The 23964-nt window shown below is 33.3% G+C and overlaps 1 protein-coding gene across 1 annotated transcript in view; it reads right to left on the bottom strand.

Annotated features, from left to right (window-relative positions):
* LOC127855064 (ubiquitin carboxyl-terminal hydrolase 8-like) overlaps positions 1-22184 on the bottom strand; it is a 72715-nt gene extending 50531 nt beyond the window's left edge. The window contains exons 1-4 of the mRNA XM_052390399.1: positions 22107-22184; positions 20698-20827; positions 20213-20306; positions 19351-19436 (exon numbers count right to left, since the gene is read on the bottom strand). Of these exons, the coding sequence (XP_052246359.1) occupies positions 19351-19436; positions 20213-20306; positions 20698-20741 (224 nt within the window). The 5' untranslated portion in view covers positions 20742-20827; positions 22107-22184. The remainder of the gene's footprint in view (positions 1-19350; positions 19437-20212; positions 20307-20697; positions 20828-22106) is intronic.
* Between the last annotated feature and the right edge of the window lie 1780 nt (positions 22185-23964).

Genomic DNA, 23964 nt, shown 5'->3' with positions numbered 1-23964 from the left:
CATATTATGTTCTCCAAAACATTTCGATTGACATTTGCATTGTATAACAACTAATGTTATTTATTTCAGCAGAGACGCTTGACAAAAAAAATGTTATGTGATTCTGATATTTGTATCATTTGTGTGTTTATATGAATGATGTTTTCATTTAATTAATAATTCAACAGTTAAAATTTTAAAGATTTTTTAATCATAAAATATCAAAAAAAATCAAATTAAGGGGGAAAGTTGTGTGGCACAACGCACACAAAACGCACATGCGGTCTTGGATAGGCGCCCACCTGGATCAACATATGAATATCCTCGGGTTAGCAAACATCAATTATAACCGGACACGAATATTTGTTTACCTTATGTGTCAGCATTTGGTCAAGTCCGTATTTATTCGTTATGTGTCCGTTGCATTCGTCGTAGACATGTGACTTTACACAGCCAATCAGAATCGTACACGTAACAATTATCAAAGCTTTCGTTGTTTACATCTATAATAATAGGAGAGTCTTGCTTGGGAAGTCGAAGATAGCAGACGTATTATTGCTTGCTTTCGCGGGCTGGGCCCGTTGCGGGCTTCGCATGTATCTTGTATTTGACAAACATTTTGGAAACGTTGTGTTGTGTTAATAAGCAGAAATAAAACGCATAGAAATCAGAAATGGACTATGTCTACGTTTATTGTCAACGTTTATGTATGTGTTACGGTACACAGAGTAACTTGTATTTATCCTACAGCTAAATGATTGTCTATGTCAAATAATGAACCATTGGATAAAGATAAGGTTTATTCAATATCTTGCCTTTATCCAACGGCAAGTACATGGGGACTACTTTTTTGGCGTTTCACCTCGCGTTCATTTGTTCTTAAATTTTGATTTAAACATGAATGCTTAATTTTCAAATCAATATACCGTATATAAATAAAAGCTGTAATTTATCAATCCAAATGCAGCGTTTATTTAAATTCGTTTAACTAAAAAGAAAAAAATCATGAAACTAACGGTGGATTGAACTAGTGTCTCCCGCGTGGTAGCCAGACACTCTTACCGCGACGCTAAGAAGCTTACTCAATTCCTTATATGTTAGAAAATACCTTATTTTACTACACAGCTAGACCTTATTTTACAAATCAGCTGAAGAAATCACTTGATTGCGTTATTCAGGAAAAGGACGCTAATGACTGCACATTTGGATTGTGTGTGTTTATGATAGATTATTATTAACAATGTGAATAAAAGTGTTGCAATATATTTACTCGAATGAAGCCGTTAAGACTAAATTTTCGATTTCTTTTAATGTCGAATTCTTAAATAACGCGATGTTTTGTTGAACTATTGACGGATTAAAAAGTGTCAGTGGATTTTTTTTTAACTTTTCGAAGGAAATCGATGTTGACTTAAAAGGGTAATTCTTTGATGAGTAAGTCGCCATTTTGTCAGTCGATCACAGAATGTCTATCCACACAGAATTGCCTGCTTACACCAAGTGCTTTAAAACAAAATATTGATAGCGATGAAGAAATTTATGCAGGTTAATTGTGTGGGCAGAATTTTTATGGAATTTTCTCGTCATGGAAGCAAACAAAACTTGAAGAAAACAAACATGGTCGTTACAAATGTTGGTGAGTAGAACCAGTAGATATTGACATTTTATTATTAAAGTGTGTAAAAAGAAGACTAGGTTATAGACTAAAATTAACAATATTAGCGGGGATAAATGCTGAATAATGCTTGACGGGTAAATTCAAAATGAAAGCATTTTTTAAATTTTGCAGCGGTGAAACTAGAATTTTAGCTTGAACACACTCGTCTGTGTCCTACTTGAGTGTGTACCATTTGGAATGCTGATTTAATTTGAATTGATGCATAAAGCGATATTTAGTCTTATTACTCTGCTTTTGCGTGAATGTTTGGGGGACTATTTCGAGTGGCGTTAACGGGAACGAGCACAAACAATTGTCAATCTGCTTTTGCTATTGTTTTTAGCAATTAAATACTTTTTATTGCATCGGGAACATATTAAATATTGTAGGATAAAAAGAAAACTATTTTAGTGTGATTTTGAACTTGAATTTATACGACTCGTCTCAGAAAGGCTTACACGGCTCGGCAATCCTCACCGTGTAAACCTTTATTCAACTCGTCGGATAAATTCAAGTTCACAATCACACTAACATAGAGTTCTCTATTTATTATCTGTCTTGACATACGTTACTCAAACTTAGGACTGAAATAACGTTATTGAATAAACTTATATCAAATTTTGACATTGATATGACAATTGGGCGGAAATGTACAATGTACATAATGGATAATCAACCTCATCAAAACAATTCATTTGACAGAAATAAGGCACACTCATTTTCGGTGACTTCATATTTAAAATCAGGAAACAAAGACATACTATTTTAATGTCAATAATTCACGTACAAAAACATAATGAGGTTTTGAAAAAATAATTTTTGCAGTTATATAATTTGATTATATGTAAAAAAAACTAATGTTACCTGTATATAACTAGCATGCTACAATTGATATGTCGTTCTTTTCTAAAATAAAGTCCCCTGTAAGTCAGGGACCTCAAAACAACCCTTCCATTTGAAGATATAAATAATTTGTGTGTTTAAGGATTAATGTATTTCTACACTAGAAATTTATTTTCCAAACGACTTTACATTCTAAGTAAACAACTTTTAAACAACCAGAACATCGGAGTTATCATAAGAAGTATTCAAATATGCAGTGTAATATTACTCGTGCCAAGGTGTTATTAACCAGTTTTAATTAATTTATTTCTTTACGTACACTCCAAAGAAAGTTATTGTGGCAAATGGGTGCCGTTTTAAAGTTTCTATTGTGACACAATTCAAATATTATGATACGTGTTCGCATCTGCATATGCATTATTAAATCACAGTAATTAGTCATTTTTGTAAGTAGGCCCAGTTCCCATTAAATATTTAAAACATAATGAACCTTATAAATATATATATATATATATATATATATATATATATATATATATATATATATATATATATATATATATATATATATATATATATATATATATATATATCTATATATATATATATTTATATATATATATATATATATTTATATATATATAAATAAATATATATATCTTTCATGTATGGACTTTTTGTTTGTTTGACGAATACTTGCTATTCAAAAATTGTTTTTTAACTGAGTTAAATGTAATATATAAAGTTACCTTGACTAATTGTATGAACCACTTCAATTTATATCAAATAATATTTCTTTGCTTGAAAACATGAGTCCTGTCAAGTAAGTGAAAGCCATTTTAAAATGAAATACTCAACCTGTAAATGAACACTTGTTTTCTTAAATATAGAATAAGTTTAAACAATAATTAACATGCTTTCGTACTCACATTTGAAAATGAAGTCAACCATTCCCCTTAAAAAAATATTACTGGAAACTATAAGGATTACGCTGAGGATTTATATTTAAATTCAGTATAAACAAACAAGAACACTCTTACAAAACTTAACTCTGTTTATTTCAATAATTCATGTGTTGGTTCAATCGGCGGTGTCACGGAAACCATAGCTTCGGTATTGATAGTTTCTTGTATGTATGTTCCATTAGCATACCATATACAGTAGAGCTCACATGAAGAAGTTTTTTATATCAAATTTTCAGCAAAGAAAGAGAACGGACGCCATAATATTTATAGATGGAAATATTCAGATACATACGGAATACTACGCTAGTCAATTGTTCCAAAAGTTTGTATCAGTCGATTGGCTTGTGTGATGAGGCTCCGCCTCTCGTGTGATGAAAAATAGCACAAACCACGATAATTGACATTTTAGCTCGATATAACGTATCTTTTTATTCACAAATTGGTCAGAAGAACTCATAAAAGCCACACATTCTTAAACATGTTATTTATGTGCCGCTATAGGTTGCTGTTGTTTCCCTAAAATACAGAGATATTTTTAATAAACTATTAACGGTAGCAGTAGAATATATTTTGCTTAAGTGACGGACATGCTATTAATAATTCAGCCAATAAAAACAAGTAAAGACAATCTTAAACAAAGGGGACAAATGCCCAAAGGTTCTCACCTGAGACCCAAAGGAACTTAAACTTAGTGTTCATAAACACAAAATTAAAACCGCCACAACAAATAACAGCATTGTTTTTTTAACAAACCACGGTCATTGACGAACTCAGCCCATATACATTCACTTTTTTATGTTATGACCAAGTAATGACCAAGTTGCAAAATGTTAGGTCAAACATGTAACATCTAGATGTACACATGATTTTACTAAAGCCACATGACTTTAACAGTCAAGCCTAATCCTACTCATTATTTTCAGTATGCCTTTTCTCCCTTGTTCGATAAATCATAAGAACATATTTCTCTAGGAACTTCTGTTCCACGCAATTAATTGTGATTCGTCTTCTGTTCACAAGCTTTTTCTTAAATGTCACCTAGTTTATGATCCAACGTGACCCAGTTCGAAATATTAAAGATGTTATAAAGACAAATATTCTAGTCAAATTTCATTAAAATTGGTTTATAGATTGTTCAATCGATTTTTAAACTTGCTAGTGTGAAATAGTTTTCAAACTACGCCGACGTATCACTTTGTCTAATAGTCTGACCAAAATGCAAGAAGATTGGGCAATAAAAGGGGCTCTAAAGTTTTCAGAAATTTAGTTTTCGTTTGATCTTTTGACCTAGATATCAGGTCGAGATATCATTAGTAACAATTATTTGACCAAATCTCGTTGGCACAAAATGTGGCCTCTACAAATGCCACTAGCACTCTTTGTTTAAATCGCTTTTCCCCGCGAAACTCTATAAACCAAACAAACAAGACCATTCCAAGATGAGATCATATAAAACTTTCCCTTGGATTTTGATGCCTTTTTATTAATTATTCAAATCCGTATATACCATTTTATAAAACCTGTAATTTCAGTAAACAAAAGTTTCTATATTGCACTTCACTACAAATATAAAGTCACTAGTTTGCACGTATGCAATCCCATAACCTCATATTTTCAAAAAGCATCCTCAGTAAAATGCATTTAAGGCATTTTAAAAGTATGACATGTGAAGAACTTAAAACGTATCAAAGTTTACTATTTTAAATGTTTTTCTCCGGCTACTTTTGAGCTCATTCTAACCGGCTTTCGCGCAAGTTCTTTCCTGTATTCTCCAATATTAAAATATAACAGTGGTGTTTTTTGTGGAAATCAATGCTTTCCCTGCGCACATTTCGAGAAAAGAATATAATTACTAGTTATTTTTACCTAAAACATGTCCTCCACAAAATCAAGATTTTCTTTAAAGATTAAAATGTTTTGGAACATTGGAAATTCTGTCCACCAAGTTAACTACATCAACTGGACTTAACAGAAATACAGTAGACCCTTTTTTGTTCTAGTATCTGTTATATGAAACTGGTTTCAACAAAACAAGGAAAACATCCCACTCAGTATAGTATTATTTAAATATCCTACACGATACAAGAGCAGTTGACATATCCATGTTAGACTGATCCCAATCAGATATGCAGCGAGTTTAAGATAACAGTGTTCTTATAGAACCAGTATTGTTGAAAATCTCAGCGGACATGAAATTTATCGAAGGCCACAAAACAGATTTATCCAGTTGCTACTAAAGCCAACCAAATCCGGGAGCATACATTTTTTTATAAGTATACATGTATATAATTATTTTAGAATCGGTTGATTAAAATTTTATTAAAACAAATTCAAATACTAGTATACGCTTACATCATACTATGACAGCATCAACACGAATGTGTAAGTATTAAATAAGTTTGTGTATCATGAGCACATCATATCCGCCAAATATTAATACACAACTAAGCCAACCAAGGATTTTTTTTAATGCCTTTGACTCTGTTCGGAGCTTTGAAAATATAAAAGCGTCTTCTAATTCTTGGATAATCACTCAATTTCACGAACATTTATCCGCATGGGCACAAAATTTGAATTCTAAATGAAAGATATGATTCAAGTACATAACGTACACAGTTGTTAAGCCGGATAATAAATCTGACTGTGTTAAACCCAATCAGAATCATTCGAGCATAAACTACAAGCATCGACACTTAATCAAATTTGAATGTCAAACAAACTATTTTTATACACATTATATAATACAAGTATGTGGCCAAATACACTATGTCATTTTAAGATACGGAAGGATTACGGGTGCTTTAGTCCCTCGATATAATCGATATAATACATTTAAATATTAAAAACACAGTTCGTAAATCCAGCTTGGTCCCAGATTTACCCGAACAGCAAAAACTAGTATCGACACAAACATGACAAACAATAAAATCCGTTGATTTGATATTCCCCGCCGAATACATTTTGTTTATTGATGGGTGCAGGTGGATTTTGCTAGAGTAACTGTGAAATTACAAAGTGTATGGTTATTATTTGTATGCATTATAATTCACTTCATTGATATTTACACCCATGAAGTTTTATGTTGCAATCTTGTATAATATCTAATATAAAGCCCTGAAAAGTAACATCATACAAAAACATCAAAGGTTAATAACTCTCATTTAAGAAGGTGTACGGTTATGGTTCTTGTAAATTGCACTTCTCAATAAAGTTTTTAATCTTTTGTTCGTATCTGAGATAAAGCCCTAAAAAGCCACATCATATATAAACAGCAAATGGGCAACAACTATTATTTAACAAACTGTAGGGTTGTGGTTCTTATGCATGGTAATTCCCCTTACAGATAGCTGTACACCCATGACATTTCATATAGTAATATTGTATAGTATCTGAGATATAGCCCGGATAATACAAAAACAACAAAGGGCAATTACTCTTAACCCATGGGCTTCGGGCAGCTTCGGAAGCACGCATAGTTCTGATTTATACGTCGTTCTTCCGACGATGCCCAAAGCCATTCTTTCGTTTTCTCGTAAATGTTCGGATATCGTGGCGGGAAATTAAATGGAATATATTTACGCACAAAAACTAATCAAAGTACTCAAAGTACTGGTGGGCCGATTTTGCTCAAATTTTTCGGTTGTTAAAACACTATACATCTTGATGCCAACCAATCACCTTTTTTGAAGAAAACAGATGGATGTAAGGAAGGGTGACCATGGTGACAGGCTGACAACATTATATTATTTACCTATTGGGGTTAAATGTAAATGCTTTTTAAAACAAGTGTTTGTCGTATTTGTCAATTGATAGCTAAACTGCGAAGATATAATACACTTACCCAGTTCCAAACTTGACATAGATCTGATAAAGACAAGCATTGCAGTAATTTTTAATTAGTACAGTAAGGTTTGTGGATCGTTATTGTCGAAGTTAATCCACTCAGTATCAAGAAAGATACGGCAAATGTTAGTTTTTGAGCAATCGGATATTAAGGTCAATGTCAACCAGGGGTCAAGCTAAAAAAAGTAAACAGAAAAGTATTTTCCAAAGGGGTGTTATGTCGAAGAATTAAGTAAATCCATTCAATAAAAGGGAAAAAAGTATCACCTATATGGTACTCGAACCAACGACCCTGTGCTTAACAGTATCTTGCAGTACCGACTGAGCTAGCCGGGCGGACGAATTTTCGATAGCTTCGACATCTTCTGATTGGTCATTTTTTGCAACGGCAAATACCGATGTACTTCGTCAGTGTTTATTGTAGCGCATTAATCACCCGATTTATTTTGCTATTTTGCATGCGAATGCAGAATCTGGAGATGCAAAGCCATTGGATGCAGTAACGGACTTCTTTCTTTGGCTTACGTATATAATGTTACCTCTGGGTCGATTGCCTTCAGAACAATCGCCCCAGAAACGAGCATTTTGTATCTCGTTAAATCTATGTTACTGGACCACACCTAGCGTTGAATTGTGGTTATTGCTATCAGGAACATTTATTGTTCATGCGTTGACTTTATTTTCGAAATATTGTATAACATATTCGTTGATTTTGAGTATTTATGAGACTCTAAATTTAACACTGGCTATGTACCAAAACGTAACCGAAAGGAACGAGAGAATCGGGCCATGGGCTCTAAAGCGCTCACCTGAGAACCGAAGGGAATAACAAATTCTGAGAAAATGGACTTCAGAAAATTGCAAGTTGTTTAATGAAACATGATCATTTCATTTCTATGCATATTATTTATGACACATTTATTTAATTGAAAAGAAAATTGGAATAAATGTGAATAGGGACAGTCAAATGTTCTGATCAACTTCATAAATATTGGACTAAAGATGTGATTTCGATAGTGGCAACGATGGTTTATTATAGCCTACAAGGGAAACTGCCTCCGCCTCCTGGTGGCCATGTTTATAATCGAACCGAAACTAGGGGCGCTAAGGACGAAGCACAAACTATGAACAATTTAAATTGCAGTCACCTTCAAACATTACATTATCTTATTCATATATGAAGAGAAAATGCAAATATAGTTTTATTTAAATGCGAAAATCAAAACAAAATGTAACAGGTCTATTCCGTACTTAAGATAACAATCAATAGCAAAACAAAAATCAACATACAATTACAAAGTCTATTTAATTCCACCTTGATATATGCCCCTTTCGGATTGATTTTGTTGCAGACACTATCTTTGTAAAAGAAGATGATTGTAATGCATGTAATACAATCTAAGTACGTTCTTCCTATGGTTGTATTTTAATAATTTCCATCGGTGACCTTGGAAAAGAGAATTTTTAATAAATGGAAAAATAGGGCTTCCTAGGGTACCTGTTCTAATTTTAAACAGCATAAGTAAAACAGTACAATTAAGGTAGATTTAACCTGTTAGCAGCTTACTCAAGAAGTTAACTTCAAAAGACCTTGTAATATTATATAAAAAAATATGTGTCATATATAATCAGCCGGTATAACGGAATTCAGTTTTTTTAGACGGTTCTTTCAGATATAGTATCAGACTATTTACCTGTTTTTGTCGACCTTCGAACCAGCTTCCACAAAAGCAGGGCACATTTTGTAATTGTTCTGTCGACACAGATATTTGTTGTTCTGGTGTGTTGTCGGGTTTGTGCCCTTCGATCCCGCAAACACGTGTTCACAAGTTTATCACTTTTAAATCTGCCAACGCTCCAAAATGACAAATCAGAAAAACCAGTTATTGTTGTTTTGTAGTTCCGACGTGTAAAAACGTTTCGTGTTGGATCGCTGATTTTTCGTTTTGAGGTTTTTGAATGAAGTTCATTAGTTCTGATCCACCGAGTGTTAAGGATTGAAATGAATTCATGTATTCGTTGACTTTGTTGTGATAAACATTAATACACAAGCTCTATTAAATAAAAAGCTAAGGGTTTGTGTGATTTTATACAGAAGAACATTCATACAATTAATAGAATAACAATTCATGATATTGTGGATTTACCGTCCCTAATAGCATTTTCTTGTAAATGTCACTTGTACATATTTCAAGTTACTTATTAGTTGCGATATATCGTATGTTTGAAAATGTCAACTTCGTAACTCATTTTTAAATTAATGTGTCGCAGCGAAATTTGCTAAAATGAGAACAAAAGAAGAAACGCTGAATCACGTACTCGAATTCACCCACTAAATGCAACATTAATAGGTGATGGGTGGACAGTTATCATTGATTTTTTTAATATAAAAAGGGAATAATTAATATTGGGCAACAATTATTAAAATGTTGGGGCAAGATTATTTGGTTTATGGTGATCAGAATGCTTCTTAAGTTATGGCTCTTCTAATTCGTGCGGTGTAGCAATACTATTGTCGAAAAAACTTGATTATACAATACATAACGTCATAAGGTGACGAATTCGGCAACTATATCATTTTTTTATTTGAATATTGGTGAAACAAGGCTCACACCGGCATCTATATACTGACCGAACTCTGACAGTCCCTATAGAGCAATAAATAATACAAATGCCAGAGATTGTATGTAAAAAATATGGATGATCGTGTTCTTACTGATCATTTTATCCTTATTGTAGACGATATACATTGAGAAGAACAAATCCAATACAACTAGCCCGGCTTGATTTTATCTAGCTGGTGTCATCATTTTTGTTACCCTTTGTTTACGACGTTTATTTATTGCCCAGTTACTAATCTGATAATTCAGTGAAATTTTGACATTAACATTCAATGATTTAAACACGGAATGGGTTTGTGGAAACATAATAACAGGCTTCTAAGTGACATCAATTACATAACCACTATAAATGATACAATAAACGAAATAAAGGAACAATGTATATTACCTGAATACAATGAGGATAACATGGATACAATACCAGACCAACAAATACAGTTTTTTAAAAACGACAAACTTTTTTAGATACAGTTTTAATGGAAATAAGAGGTAAAGCTCTGTCGTATTGTTCGTATAAAACTAAATCACGTAACTATCGCGAAAAACAAATAGAAATAGAAATTTAACTATAAGAGAACATGTTTACAGAGAGCAACGTTCAAATTATTGATGTATTAAAAAACGAAAATTCAAGAATATAATTTAAAAGGAGCGATAATAAGATCGCGAGCCGAATGGATATCATTTGGAGAAAAAACCTTCAAAACGTTTTGGTAACCTTGAAAAATGTAATTATACAGCAAAAACTATCACTTGCTTAACAACTGATGACGGACTTGTTTTAGATAAGCAGGTTGATATTCTGAATGAAACAGTTTTGTTTTATAAAAAATATTTATCAAAATACCAATATTGATGCTGATTTTAATTGTTTTATAGAGGATGTTGACATGACGAAACTATTGAACGAAGAGTCAAAACAATAAGAAGGGCCAATAACACTAAGTGAAGCTTCTTACGTCTTGGCGAACAACACAAGCCCTGCGTTTTAGTATTGATTTGTACAAAATATTTTGGCCCAAATTAGGTACATTTATTTGAAGTTTGATAGCGGGACTGTGTCTATAACTCAACGTCAGGGAATAATTACTTTTATACCTAAGGGTGATTAACCCAATCTAAAAAAAAATGCGTCTAATAACCTTGTTAAACACTGTTTATAAAATTGGTTCTGGAAGTATTGCTAATAGATAAAAACATATAGTAACAAGCTCATTGATAATTACCAAACTGGTTTCATTAAAGGCAGGTGCATAGGTGAAAATACTAAACTAATCTATGACATTTTGCAATACACTGAAGACAATAATAGTTCAAGTCTTCTCCTGCTAATGAATTTTAATAAGGTCTTCGATTCCTTTTCATGGACGTTTGTAAACAAAACAAACTCCCTCCTCATTTTATTTTGGTCTTGACATTGGCAAATGGTTTTATGTTCTATATAATGATGGTATCTCAGCAGTAAAGCAGTGCGGGTCGTTAACTGAGTTTTTCCAAATACAACGTGGCGGTCGTCAGGGTGATCCCCTCAGTTGTTATATTTTTTATTTTATTTGCCGAAATATAGCCTCTTTCAGTCAGGGCAGATCCGAAAATAAAAGGAATACCAATCGATAATACTGAATATAAGCTATTTCAATTTGCTGATGATACATGTATTATCCCGAATGGCTCTGCAGAATCCTTTAATGAATCCACAAATGAATTGTAGCTTTTCACATTGTACTCTGGTTTGAAGGTAAACTTCGACAAAACTAAAGTGGTTTGGATAGGAAAACATAAATTAAGTTGTGAAAGTATCAAAACTAGATAGAAAGTTAATATGGAACCAGCAGACTTTCGAAATGCTGGCTTAACCTTTAATGTTGATCTCGATAAGATGATCGACCTTAATTACACGTATGAATTGTCTAGAGTTAAGCACTGCTTAAAAGCTGGTCGTGAAGAATATTAACCCCAATTGGTAGGATACAAATAATTAAAACCATTGTTTTGCCAGTATTTACCTATTTGTTTGTTTCACTTCCCAATCCACCACATAGAATGTTGAAAGAACTTCATGATCTTTTTGTAAACTTTGTGTGGAATAGGAGTTCGAAAATTTAACAAAAATATACTTATTTAAGAATATTCTGAAGGGAGCCTTACTATGATCTACACCTTGTCTTTTATAATTGCTCTGAAATGTTCCTGGATACGAAGGTTCATCACGGGAAATAGTAAATGGATAAACATTGCAAACAATGATAATAGATACCTACAAACTTTACAATTGTGGTGTTCACTATCCGGAAAACCTAATACATAAAACATACAATTCGTTTTGGAAGGGCACTTTAAAATCATTTGTCGATTTCGGCAAAGCGTAATAATTAAAAATAAAGTTCATAATAAAAACCCAAATATTTTATAATCCAGATATAACGATTGGTAATAAAAGTGTTTCCCTCAAAACATTGTTTGAAAATGGTGTACATTTTATAAGTGATTTGATAAAAAAACAAGAAGGATTAGAATTGTATGGCTATGAAGATCTGTGTAAAAATAACATTTCTATCCAAACCATCTGCAATATAAAGGAATTGTTAATGTAGTAACTTAGCACTTGAAGAAATATGGTTTGTTTGAGAAAAACCCCGCTCTACGATTCCGGATTTAAACAATTTTGACTTTGTTAAGCCGTTCGTTCCCCTGCACGTGATCTCCATTTTAAAATATCAAAAATGTACTCAGCCCATGTATAATATTGTTAAAACAAACGACACTTTACCTACATGTATGTCAAAATGGACGAGCACCTAAGAAACTATTGAATCAAACGACTGGAACCATATTTTTGGAATGCAGTTTTCTATAACCAAATATTCATCACAACAATGGTTTCGGTGTAAAATTATACACATAATTATTGGTTCTATACTTTGAATAAAACCAATTATCTAGCATCCGTAGAATGCTCTTTCTGTCATAATATATATAAGTGTTGAGGTATTCAACGACTTTGTAAAAGCGCCATCGTTTATGTTAGGACATAAAAACACAAGTGTTTCTCCTAAGTTTACATTCCTTCTCACTAAAAAATTATATATAATTGTAAAATGAATTAAAAAAAACACTGTTATCGCAGCTAAATTATATTTTACAATGCAGTATATTATTTTAAAAGAAATGTATGTCTTCTGCAATATTGCTTCTACAATAATAACTTCAAACAAAGAATGTAGTACTTTGCTAATGTTAATTTCACTACATGTATCAAGTAGTATGTTGCTATTATGCAATTATTGTATTACTCTTATTATGTTACTGTTAGCACTTGGCTACTAGGCAATACTGTGAATTTTTCATTGTCAATTGCAATATTAAGACGTATATTTAATAATTAAAATGGTATACATGTATGTATATGAGTATTTAAATATGCAGTTATAAGCTCGTGTCTACCATGCAAAATGCTTAATCATTCATTATGATCTACTTTATATATACTTTTTTGATGTACGGTGTGGAAGGAGATGCCCTCGACCCCCAATTTGTCATGCGATATTTGATAAGACGGGAAACTGCAAAGGTTAATTCGTAAGTTAGTGTTCAAGACATGATCCGCATGAATCTTGATTATAAAAATGTATATAAAAAATTCTTAAAATATGAAAGACCAAGTTATAGTACTTGTGCAGTGCACCTTTCTGTATGACACCTGCCTATCTTCGTACTGTTAAGTTTACAATTGATACCTCGTTCAGCTAGTAGGATATGCTGCGGACAAAATATTCGTAGAAAAGTAAATGTATTATCGCGCCGCATATAATTGCTGGCTGAACTATGAGTTCGAAATAGCATGAACGCAACGAAAAGACGATTCAATCCTTTACCAAAGACATTTTTATTATATACAGGTACCTGTGAGTTTTGACATTTTTAACATATTTTCAAATGACAATAAATTAAGAAATTATGAGTATTTTTATTTATTTTTTTAATGAATAATTGTTTGGCGTGCATTTTATATATTTAGTAAGCACTTATCAATATTAAATACGTTCAAAACGATGACCATGATAACGCATCATAAATAAGTGTATAAAAATAAGTGTTATATGTATTGCCATTTATAACATTGTGTCTAACAATGTATAATGTAGCTTCAATTTAAATTATCAGTGTCAGAGCTTAAATTTCACAAGATATCCAATTTTTAATTTTAATTAATCCACAGTTTGGATTGAAGACAAATGAACGAAACTAAATTGAATGTTTTCAGGTAGTGGCGAAATAAAAACAAGTACATTTTGCAAAAGAAATACATACTCTTCAAGTGAATTAAAATGGATAGCATTTGATAGTCGCTTAAGGGATGAAGCTCCATGCTTATCATACTTATTAATAACACTAGTGTAGATTTTCAACACTGAAACTGGAAACCTTGTAACAGCACCTCTTCGTATAAATAGTTCACAACCTTTTGATGGCTGTTGTTGTGTTGTTTCAGAGGCATACCTCTAGCTTGTCGGCAGTAGCTAATGTGATCTGAATTTGCCACTAAGCACGCGTTCAATATATGTAAGGTTGGCATATGAAATTAATATTTACTGGGAGATTCGTTTTACGGCTAAAATTAACAAATCATGATTTCTATTAAAATAACTTTCTAACAATTTCGAATTGAAGGTAAGTGCCTATAAACAGCCATACACAGTGCCGGGATGACAACTATATCGCGTTCTGATATGTTAAGCGTAATTATATGGGATAAAAACTTAAACAACTCGAATACTTTCTCATTTAGATTTACTTTTATTTTTAACACAACGGTTTCCAATTCCACAAAATATTCGAAACAATATTACTATACCTTTGAGCACCAGAAGACAGAAGTAGGTCATATAAATGGTGAAATGCGCAAATTAACAGGTAGCGTTAAGACAATCAAATAAAGAGTGTGCACAAAAATGCCACTTAAGACAGCGGGTTGACTGTTCAATATAAGTATGATTAATTAAAAGGTCATTACGTTACACATGTACAAGTAAATGTTTTGCTATAACTATAAAATATATATAAAAACTTACTTAATCACAATTTACCGTGAACGCGGTTGGTTAAGAAAAGTCTACGCGGATGTTATATTGAAACCATTGGTGTACATAACGCACCACTTAGACTAACAGGGGATTGGGCAAAAATGCCGGAAATTGAGCCAAAAGTTGAAGAGTCCTTCTGTACAGAAGCGTTCAAGCTGAAGACGCCTCGGTTAAAAACTGAATGCCTTTAACAAAGTCGGCCGTGTTTGAGCTTAACTGACGGAGTTGAACCAACTATAAGATTGACTCAAGTATTATTTCTCAAACTAAGATTTGAGTTCTAGTGAAAAAGAAAGTGAAAAATACGTTTTGACCATGAAATAAAACACAATGTTTAAAATAAACTCAAAATTTAAGAAAAACTCACAGCTGCATCAGTATACACTTGACTTAAGTACGTTATTGATGCTCAGTTCTAGTTTATGAGCGTCAAAAGTATTTTAAGAACATATCGTAATTCAAAATTCTACTTATTATAAACAAAATTGGTCAGACATCGAAACAATAAAAATATAAAAGACATGTCGCACATATGTATATAGCTATAAGTAATGAATTATATCCTTTTTATATAATAACATTTAACTTCAAACCCTCTAGGGTTCACCAAATGAACAAAAAACAGGTTGGACGTAAGGACAGCAACCCTACCCTGTGAAACAACCGCTAGCTACAGAATCGCAAAACAGCATACAATCAAATTTCCCAGACCTGAGAGATGTACCTTTAGTTGAAGGGCGTATTACATCAGGCGGTGCAAGCCAGAATAAACTGTACGCAGACGTCTCCGGCCGGTCCATCAACATCATCGGTACATGGTTTGTCTTAACCATGTACGAGACCGGGTAGACAGCGAAAGTGACCTGCGAGACGAGGAAGCTGAACATCACCATTATATGATTCGCAAAGCTGGTTCTGTTCAGAGTTACTGCTGTTCTCGCGGAATGATCAGGAGGATGCAGCTCACACCCAATAAGTAGTCATGATGCTTCCCAATTCAGCGCAGAGAGCGCTCATTTGGTGGGTAGCGCAATCACAACAGATCATAACAGCGTCTGTCCATAAAAAGATTAAGATGATCCACATGGTCATAATAATTTGTTACTCCCCGAAAAACACAAAAAAAGAGAACAAATGGACAGCATTTCTACCGCCAATATCGACAGTGGCAACCGAGATATATGAGGAGAGCAGCAAGGTCTAAACAAGAAGGAAAACGGTAAAAAAATCGCTGATCCGTGCGTCGCACGTAACCTGATCATAGGCGGAAGTGTTTTACATTACAGAATAATACTTGAGAAAACTTTGTTGGCACAAGACCTTTCCACGGAGAAACATATCAATCATATGTGCATCGTGAGGACGTTCCGTCGCTCTCTTCAGTATGTAGCGTCAAGCGATGAAAATACGTTGCTGTGGACCATTTTTTTATTGTCGCCCAATTGAAAAGTATGCTGAAGAAGAGGTGGACAGTGGGGTCCGGCCAACGCCAGCGTTACAACACTATTATACTTAAAGACACGTGGAATCAAGAATAGTTGGAGGTCACTCTCTAAAACAAGTTTGACTTTCTAAGGGAGTTAATTGAAGAAGATACCAAAGTGAACAAGTGGTAGACAGTGAAAGAAGCAATTACCTGAACATGCCAAGAAGTACTGGGCCTAAGTCAAACAAAAACCCACAAGGAGTGGATATCAGCGGCGAAAGGTGAATAAAGAAGAAAACGAAAGCACGTGTCAACAAATACAGTACAAAAGACAAACAGCACAATAAGAGTACACAGAATAAAAATTGGAACATAGCAGACAAGCCGAACAACATAGAGAAGCCGGCAACATAAACAGAAGAGACCTGTACTTCATTACCAATAGAGTAGCAGGAACGTATGCCAAGCGAGAGAGGCCAGTAAGGAACAAACACGGAGAAGGGATAGCACATGGCAAAGGACACAAGAGGAGAAAGATCCAGCAAATACAGGAGCTTCTCAACAGACTGGCTCCTTCAAGCCGAATTGAGATACTGCCACCTAAAAGTAATGTTAATAAAGTGCTGCGCACCCACGAAGGAACAGACTGGCAGCGCCATCAAGACATTAAATAACGGCAATACCTCATGGCCTGACAGCAGAAGCGCTGAATGATGACGTCGGTACCAGTGTGGAGCTACTAAACCGGTTCTTCAGCAAAATATAAGAATAAGAATAAACACCAACAGATTGGAAAGAGGGGTACCTCATAAAGCTCCCCAATAAAAGCGTCTTAAGTTCCTTCTCCAACTTCCAATTGATAACCTTGTTTTCATTCCCAGGAAAGGTGGTAAATCGCAGTCTGCTTGACAAAAGGAAAAACGCTTTAGATCCGCACCTCTCCGTGTCCAAGAAGGCAGCTTCCGAAAGATAAGAATATGCACAAGTTAGATCACAATCCTACGCCTAATTCTGGAACGATCGCTGGACTGGAACTCAGCCCTTTATTTCAACTTCGTATACTAGGAGGCGTTCAACAATGTTTAACGGCTTTCCCTCAGGAGATTGCTGAGACACTACGTGGTGCAAGAAAAAATCACCAACATCACCAGGTAGTCTTATAAAGGAATGATCTGCAGAATTGTTTACGCCATACAATTAACCGACGCATGTGAAGTACGAACCTGAGTGCAGCAAGGCTTCTTACTCTCACTTTTCCTGTTTTGGAAGATCATTTAGATCCACTGGCAAGACAAGATCACCAACGAAGACTTATAAAGAAGAACAATTCAGCAACCCGTTGTTGAATACACCCTACAGAAATGTAGGCGATCGATATACCATACGCTTTATAAGCCTGCATCCAACAAGACAATGTAACCTTTCACCTGACACAACAAGGGAAGGGAAGAGAGTGCGGCCTCAAAACACTTGTCACAGAGACATGGTTGCAGTTGCGAAGCAGAAGGGTCACACGTTGGGAATGCTGGAGAGAACTGTCCAGACCTGAGTCACTTGAATGAAGCTTATCGGCAAATGGACCACAGGCAAAAATGATGAGATAAAGTAATTTTACCTCACGTTACTCGTTAGAATTTCATTCATTAATTTCTGCATACTAGTAATTTAACTATTTTTGTACAATGGGGCGGTATATATTCCGATCTAGCTTTGATATTTCATGTACCCTACATGTTAGACCAAAGCTAGAGTGCCGGTTATCAAGAAATTCCTTAAAATCGTAAATGATCTGAATCAAATGTACATATACAAACCAAAAATCAAAGTAATAAAGCCAGAACATTACATGTGACTCAAATACCACACATATATGATCGGTGTTTCTGTATTGAAAATATGTAAATATCGGATAATTTTTTAAACGATTAGAGGATATGGTTTGAAGATTTGAAGATGCACAAGGATATGACCCATCTATTTAATATATATAACTGTCCATTTAGCGTTTTATTAACAAAAAATAAACTAACAAATTTGTGTTGAATTATAAATGTCATGCACTGACATGACACAAAGTTGTTTATACAGCTTTCAACATCTGGAGACTGAAATATGAAGCGTGAATGATGTGATGGGTGATATCTGCTTCATCATTTAAGCAGCACTTATCTTATTTTTGTAACATTACCTTTGGTATACAATACAACTCCAGAAACTATATCAGAAAGGAACGGTCAAGATTTACCGCAGAAGATCTTTTTTACACTTTGTTCTGTATATTGACTATGACCTAAAATAAACTTGAAGATAGACAAAGGGTCATTGCGCGTAACACACTTTCTAACATAAATAAGTGTTAAAGATTGCTTTTCGAAATCTGTACATGCCTTTGGAAGTAATATTTCCGGCAAGTCGAATTTGGACAATAAATTGTTACATTAGGACATTCATTCTAAACGTATGACCGTGACTGTAACGGTAGCCACATTTTATTGCGCGTATAGGTTATCCGATTTTTAAAAACGTATTTTATAATCATTCAATGAATGAGGACATTACAGACTCGACAATGCAAATTTGATACTTGGTCTTTACATCCAAGTGTTACCATATATTTTCATTTTTAACATGGTTTTGCGTACGACACACCATCTGATAATGTTGTAGCATGCTTTCCACCATTTGGGAAGAAGGCTAAAGGCTTTTGGATAGGGGAAACCCCTTTTTATAGTTTTATGGACAAATTGGTGTGTTTTTAATAAGTGTTTAAACATTGAGAAAGTCTTTTATAACCGCAAAGACATTCAGAACGACCTACAGACATATGGACAAGGGACAAACGATTTCAATAGTGCCTCCTTTCGGAAGTTGGGCTATAATAAGTTTTTTTCACAGTATGTATGCGTGTTATGAAATATATTGAGTTAGTTACCTCTCTTCAAGTCGTCCAGAATGCTTCTTAGCCTTTTTGCTGATTGAACTCAGATCAGTTGCCCTACTTGGGTTGCCTTTCAACGTCTGCAATAAACAACCGAGATAGTCTAATGAACGTTGTTCAAAGACGAAAACATAAAATGCCTTTTTGATTATTTGTTTAGCTAATGATGAAACATTGCTGTATTATACGAAGACATTGCATGTGTTCTGAACCACTGGGCGCTTTAACCATTTTCCTGTTTTTACTAAAACGTCGTTTTCAAACTCCATATTGTATAGTGAAATGGTTTCAATACAGTTGATGTTTCCTCGTATTGTGTGAAAAGACCCGTAAGAAAACCTACAGGTCCGAAATGGTAACCGTTAATCAAAGTATCATGTGTGGAGTGGGAAGCAAGCCCATTCTGCTGACACAAAAGTTCAGTATGCCAACCACTGAGCGTAGCTGTTTTTAAAGGAAGATGTCATACATTAAAGAACAAACGACATGTTTGCTACATCTTCAGTACCATTAAAATGAAATAGATACCGTGTGTTTTTCTCATAAGAATAGTTTCATCGCACAATAGTTTTACATGAAAGTTCATCATGAACAAATACTATAGTTGTCATCTTTACGACGAAACATAAATCAACCGTGTATAAGTAAAAGGACATAACCCACTTTGTATTTTCTGTAACTAACGAATTAGTGGTACAGGACGTATTAAATTACATAACTGAACTTTTATCTCTTATAAATACAATCGTGTTCAATGGTTAGAACGTAACTTGTCTTTTTATTACAATAACTCGTGTATCAAGCGATATACATTAAATAAACGGCAAATGTCCCTTATCTCAATGTAATAACTTACACCGTCGTTCCTGTATTTCAGCGCATGTTCATCATCAACCGTCCTTGCGACCTGTCTTGCATTTTTTAACATCCTGCTAGTTGTCTTGGATGGGCTGCAATCACACATAAACGCAATGCAGGCCTCAAGAAGCCGATGCAATTGTAAATGATTGATCCATAGTAGGAAAGATATTGATAATGTGTAGACGCTGATATGACTTGGTTATATCAGCAATATTAGTGGTTACGGTATAAATCAAACACGCGATGACCATCAGAATGCAGAATTTGAATATGTACATCACAAATAAATCCCAGGGAAAATATATAAATCGACATTTTTTTCAACAAGCATAACATTTCACACATAACAAAGTTCAGATGAGCAGTTAAGGGAGCCAAATGAAACAGCAAAATGCTGAGAGTCTGGATCTTATTCATGAGTTCTCAATTATAATATTAATAATCATTGTTAATTATTTTTAATTAAAATAAGCATCTTACATCTCGAAGTCGTTTGTCTTCTTTTTTGTAGGTAGACCTGCCATCTTGTGTATATATCTTTTGTTGTTTGAGATATTCAGTGCCTTCTAATTCTTGATGAACTTCATAGGTTTGTTAAGTGGTCGGTTTTCTGCTTTGAGAAGCAATATATATATATTTATATATATATATATATATATATATAAGTTTTTTTTTCGAATTATTTGCCATAACTTTTCTGATCTCTCAGAAAAAACAAAAGGTTTGAAATTTAGAATGTCTCAATTTATCATTCGGAAAATACCTTTGCATGACTTATGTAAAGTCGTTTGCTGTATCTTTTTGTATTGCGAAAATGACAGTAATAAACTTGAAGAACTAAAAAGTACTTCCTTTTACATGGTTAAACAGAATAATGATCGGTAAAATCTGCCGAGGTCCAGTAGAAATAACATGTTCATGGTTTGATATACGTCAGACATATTGCATCGATGTGCTCAAAATGTTTTACTTATAAGCATTATAGATATATCAACACTTTACAGCAGAAACATAATAATGTATCCATTTATGTTCTGAAATAATTAAATTGTCCTTATTTTGGTCACAATTTTTTAGTTGGTTCAAATTGTTAAAAGCGAAATTTTAATTTATTTTTGCAATATCTTTGAGAAAAGGTGTTTAATTTACCAAATAAATCGATATATTTTCAATGTTGTATGTATCTAACATATTGTACAATAATTTATCATTCTTTATTGAAAAGGTTTTGTTTTTTTATCGATTACGCAGTAAATTTTAAACAGGCACCCTAATATTTTGCACTCCTCTGTTTCAATATATTATATTTTTATATGGAAAACGTTCATGTATATTATATTATAACCATATGGGTATTGTGTCACCTGATTTTATCCACGATGTTAGTATAAGTAAAGTTTATTTTAAAACATGTGTTTGTGTCTAATCATTATATTTAGCAATTATGCTTATGGAACATTGGGGACAACTCGTATCAATAGTGAATTTCAGATTCGACATTGTTACTTCCATTTGATTGTAACGTTATTTATAATTATACAGTTGAACAGATCTTATGTATGATCTCGACTATTTTTTTACTATTTACATTGCATCCTTACAACCAGGTGAGTTTGCAATTATTTGTATTTGCACTTTTTTCTGCATTATAAATAAAAAAAAATTTTTGGAATGAATGTTTGCATTTGTGAAAATTGTAGGTGTTTATGAAAGTAAAGGTATGTTATTTGTTTGTATGTTTTCAATTCTGTTTATATATTATAAACATCAACCACCCGACATATTTTCAGGTTTCGACTTAAATCACTTGCAACCCGAGACGGTGTTTATTGATATATTTTATTCCCTTACATGTTATATAATATTTGTTCAATAGTAAACTACCTTACCTCCCATGTGTGCATAATATCCCATTAAGGTTAACATTTTACAAATTCACGCGTCCTTCTGTTCAGATAAATAAATCCGCTCACGAGCAAGGAAAATAAACACAACGTTACAAAGACCCATATGTAAATTGCAGTGGCGTAGCCACAATGATGGGTGCTATGAGGGTATTATTTTAAAAAGCTTGGCGTAGCGTTAAACATATATACTCGCGTGGAATGTACTAACCTCGCTTATAACTACGATGCATTTAATAACTTGGTATAACTCTAATTATACCAAATGAGTTTATGTGTTTCACTGTAACCCGATTCAAACATGAAAATTGTGTGATTTTCATTTAATTTGTTCCGGAGATATTCATGGCAAAAGTTGGAAAGGTTTCAAGCATTGGCAGAACTGTTTGTTGAACAGTTCTACTTTTGCATAAAACGTATGTCTTTCAATATATCTTACTTACATAAGTAGCATTGAAAAGGTAATATAAGATATATAGCCAAAATTAACTCTGATTTTAATTTGAAAAAAGTTTCGGCGATGTTTCTTGGATTTGACAAACAATTTTATTTCTTTACTACATTTCCCAACTTAGATCAGATTTTTTTTTATTTTAAAGTCACACACCTTATTTGGCAAAGTAAATTTAAGTATGAATAAGAAACATATTTTATCTATACCAATTAGAATATATCTGGTGGTTACAAGGTATAAATCCGTCTTTTTTGCGCTGTAAAACTTAAAATAATCGCGTTTGTCGAAATGGACGAATACGTCTAGAAATCCTACTTTCGGTTTTTAAAGCGGTACCGTTTGAAAAATAATAAATTACTTGCTAACTAGGATATAGATTTTATTTTATCTATGTCAATTAGAATATATCTGGTGGTTACAAGGTAGCAATCCGTCTTTTCTGAGCTTTACAACTTTAAAATAATCGCGTTTGTCGAAATGAATGGACGTATACGTCTAGAAATCCTACTTTCGGTTTTAAAAGCGGTACCGTTTGAAAAATAGTAAATTACTTGCTAACTAGGCTGAAGATGTAATGACAATTTTGCACTCTTTCAAATTGCATCTATATGTTTTGATTAACATGTATTTCATTTCAAGGTGAGAGGCAAGGTGTGTGGCTTTAAGACAAAAAAGAAAAACACGAAAGAAATAGCGATCTTATCTAAACTTGGTACGGTTATTATTCAGTTTAAGCAAGTTTCGAAATACAAATCTGTGATAGAGGAACGAACGAATACTCTCGATGAAAGAATGTGTGTTTAGTGTGTGTCGGTATGTCTGTGACATGTCGACACTTGTGTAGATAAGCGCGTCACCTTCTGGTCACATTACAAATGAAAAAAAAAACAAGACTTAATGCATTTACAATTAGTTGAATTACCTTAAATGCAGATAAAACTTATCAATCACCAAATAACTGATACAAATATTTTAAGACATTTACAACAAATATCATTTGATGGTATACAGTATATTTTGTGTAATTTTTAATGAAGTGTATGTATTTTAAAGTCCATTTTCAGAAACAAATAATGTAATGCTATTGAAATATTAAGCACGATCAAAAACTGTATAGAAAACGACAAAAGGGTAACTGGAATTTGTGAATAACTAGTTTCTATATATCACATTGGACGAAACATTATTTGTGAAAAAAAGAACCTAAGCAGTATGCGGCAAATGATTATTTACACTAGTCGTAACACATCACTTGATGTATTATGTTCAATATAAAATCATTATATTGCATTGTCGTGAAGAGCTTCGTAAGAAATGACACTGGATGCAAAACAATACAGCTTTCAACGTTATTATTACAAAATTTACACTCTGTCACTGACGCAGCGA

This window comes from Dreissena polymorpha, chromosome 13, assembly GCF_020536995.1.
Source record: "Dreissena polymorpha isolate Duluth1 chromosome 13, UMN_Dpol_1.0, whole genome shotgun sequence".
NCBI classification, from domain to species: Eukaryota; Metazoa; Mollusca; class Bivalvia; order Myida; family Dreissenidae; genus Dreissena; species Dreissena polymorpha.
This window is presented reverse-complemented; position numbering and strand designations above follow the sequence as displayed.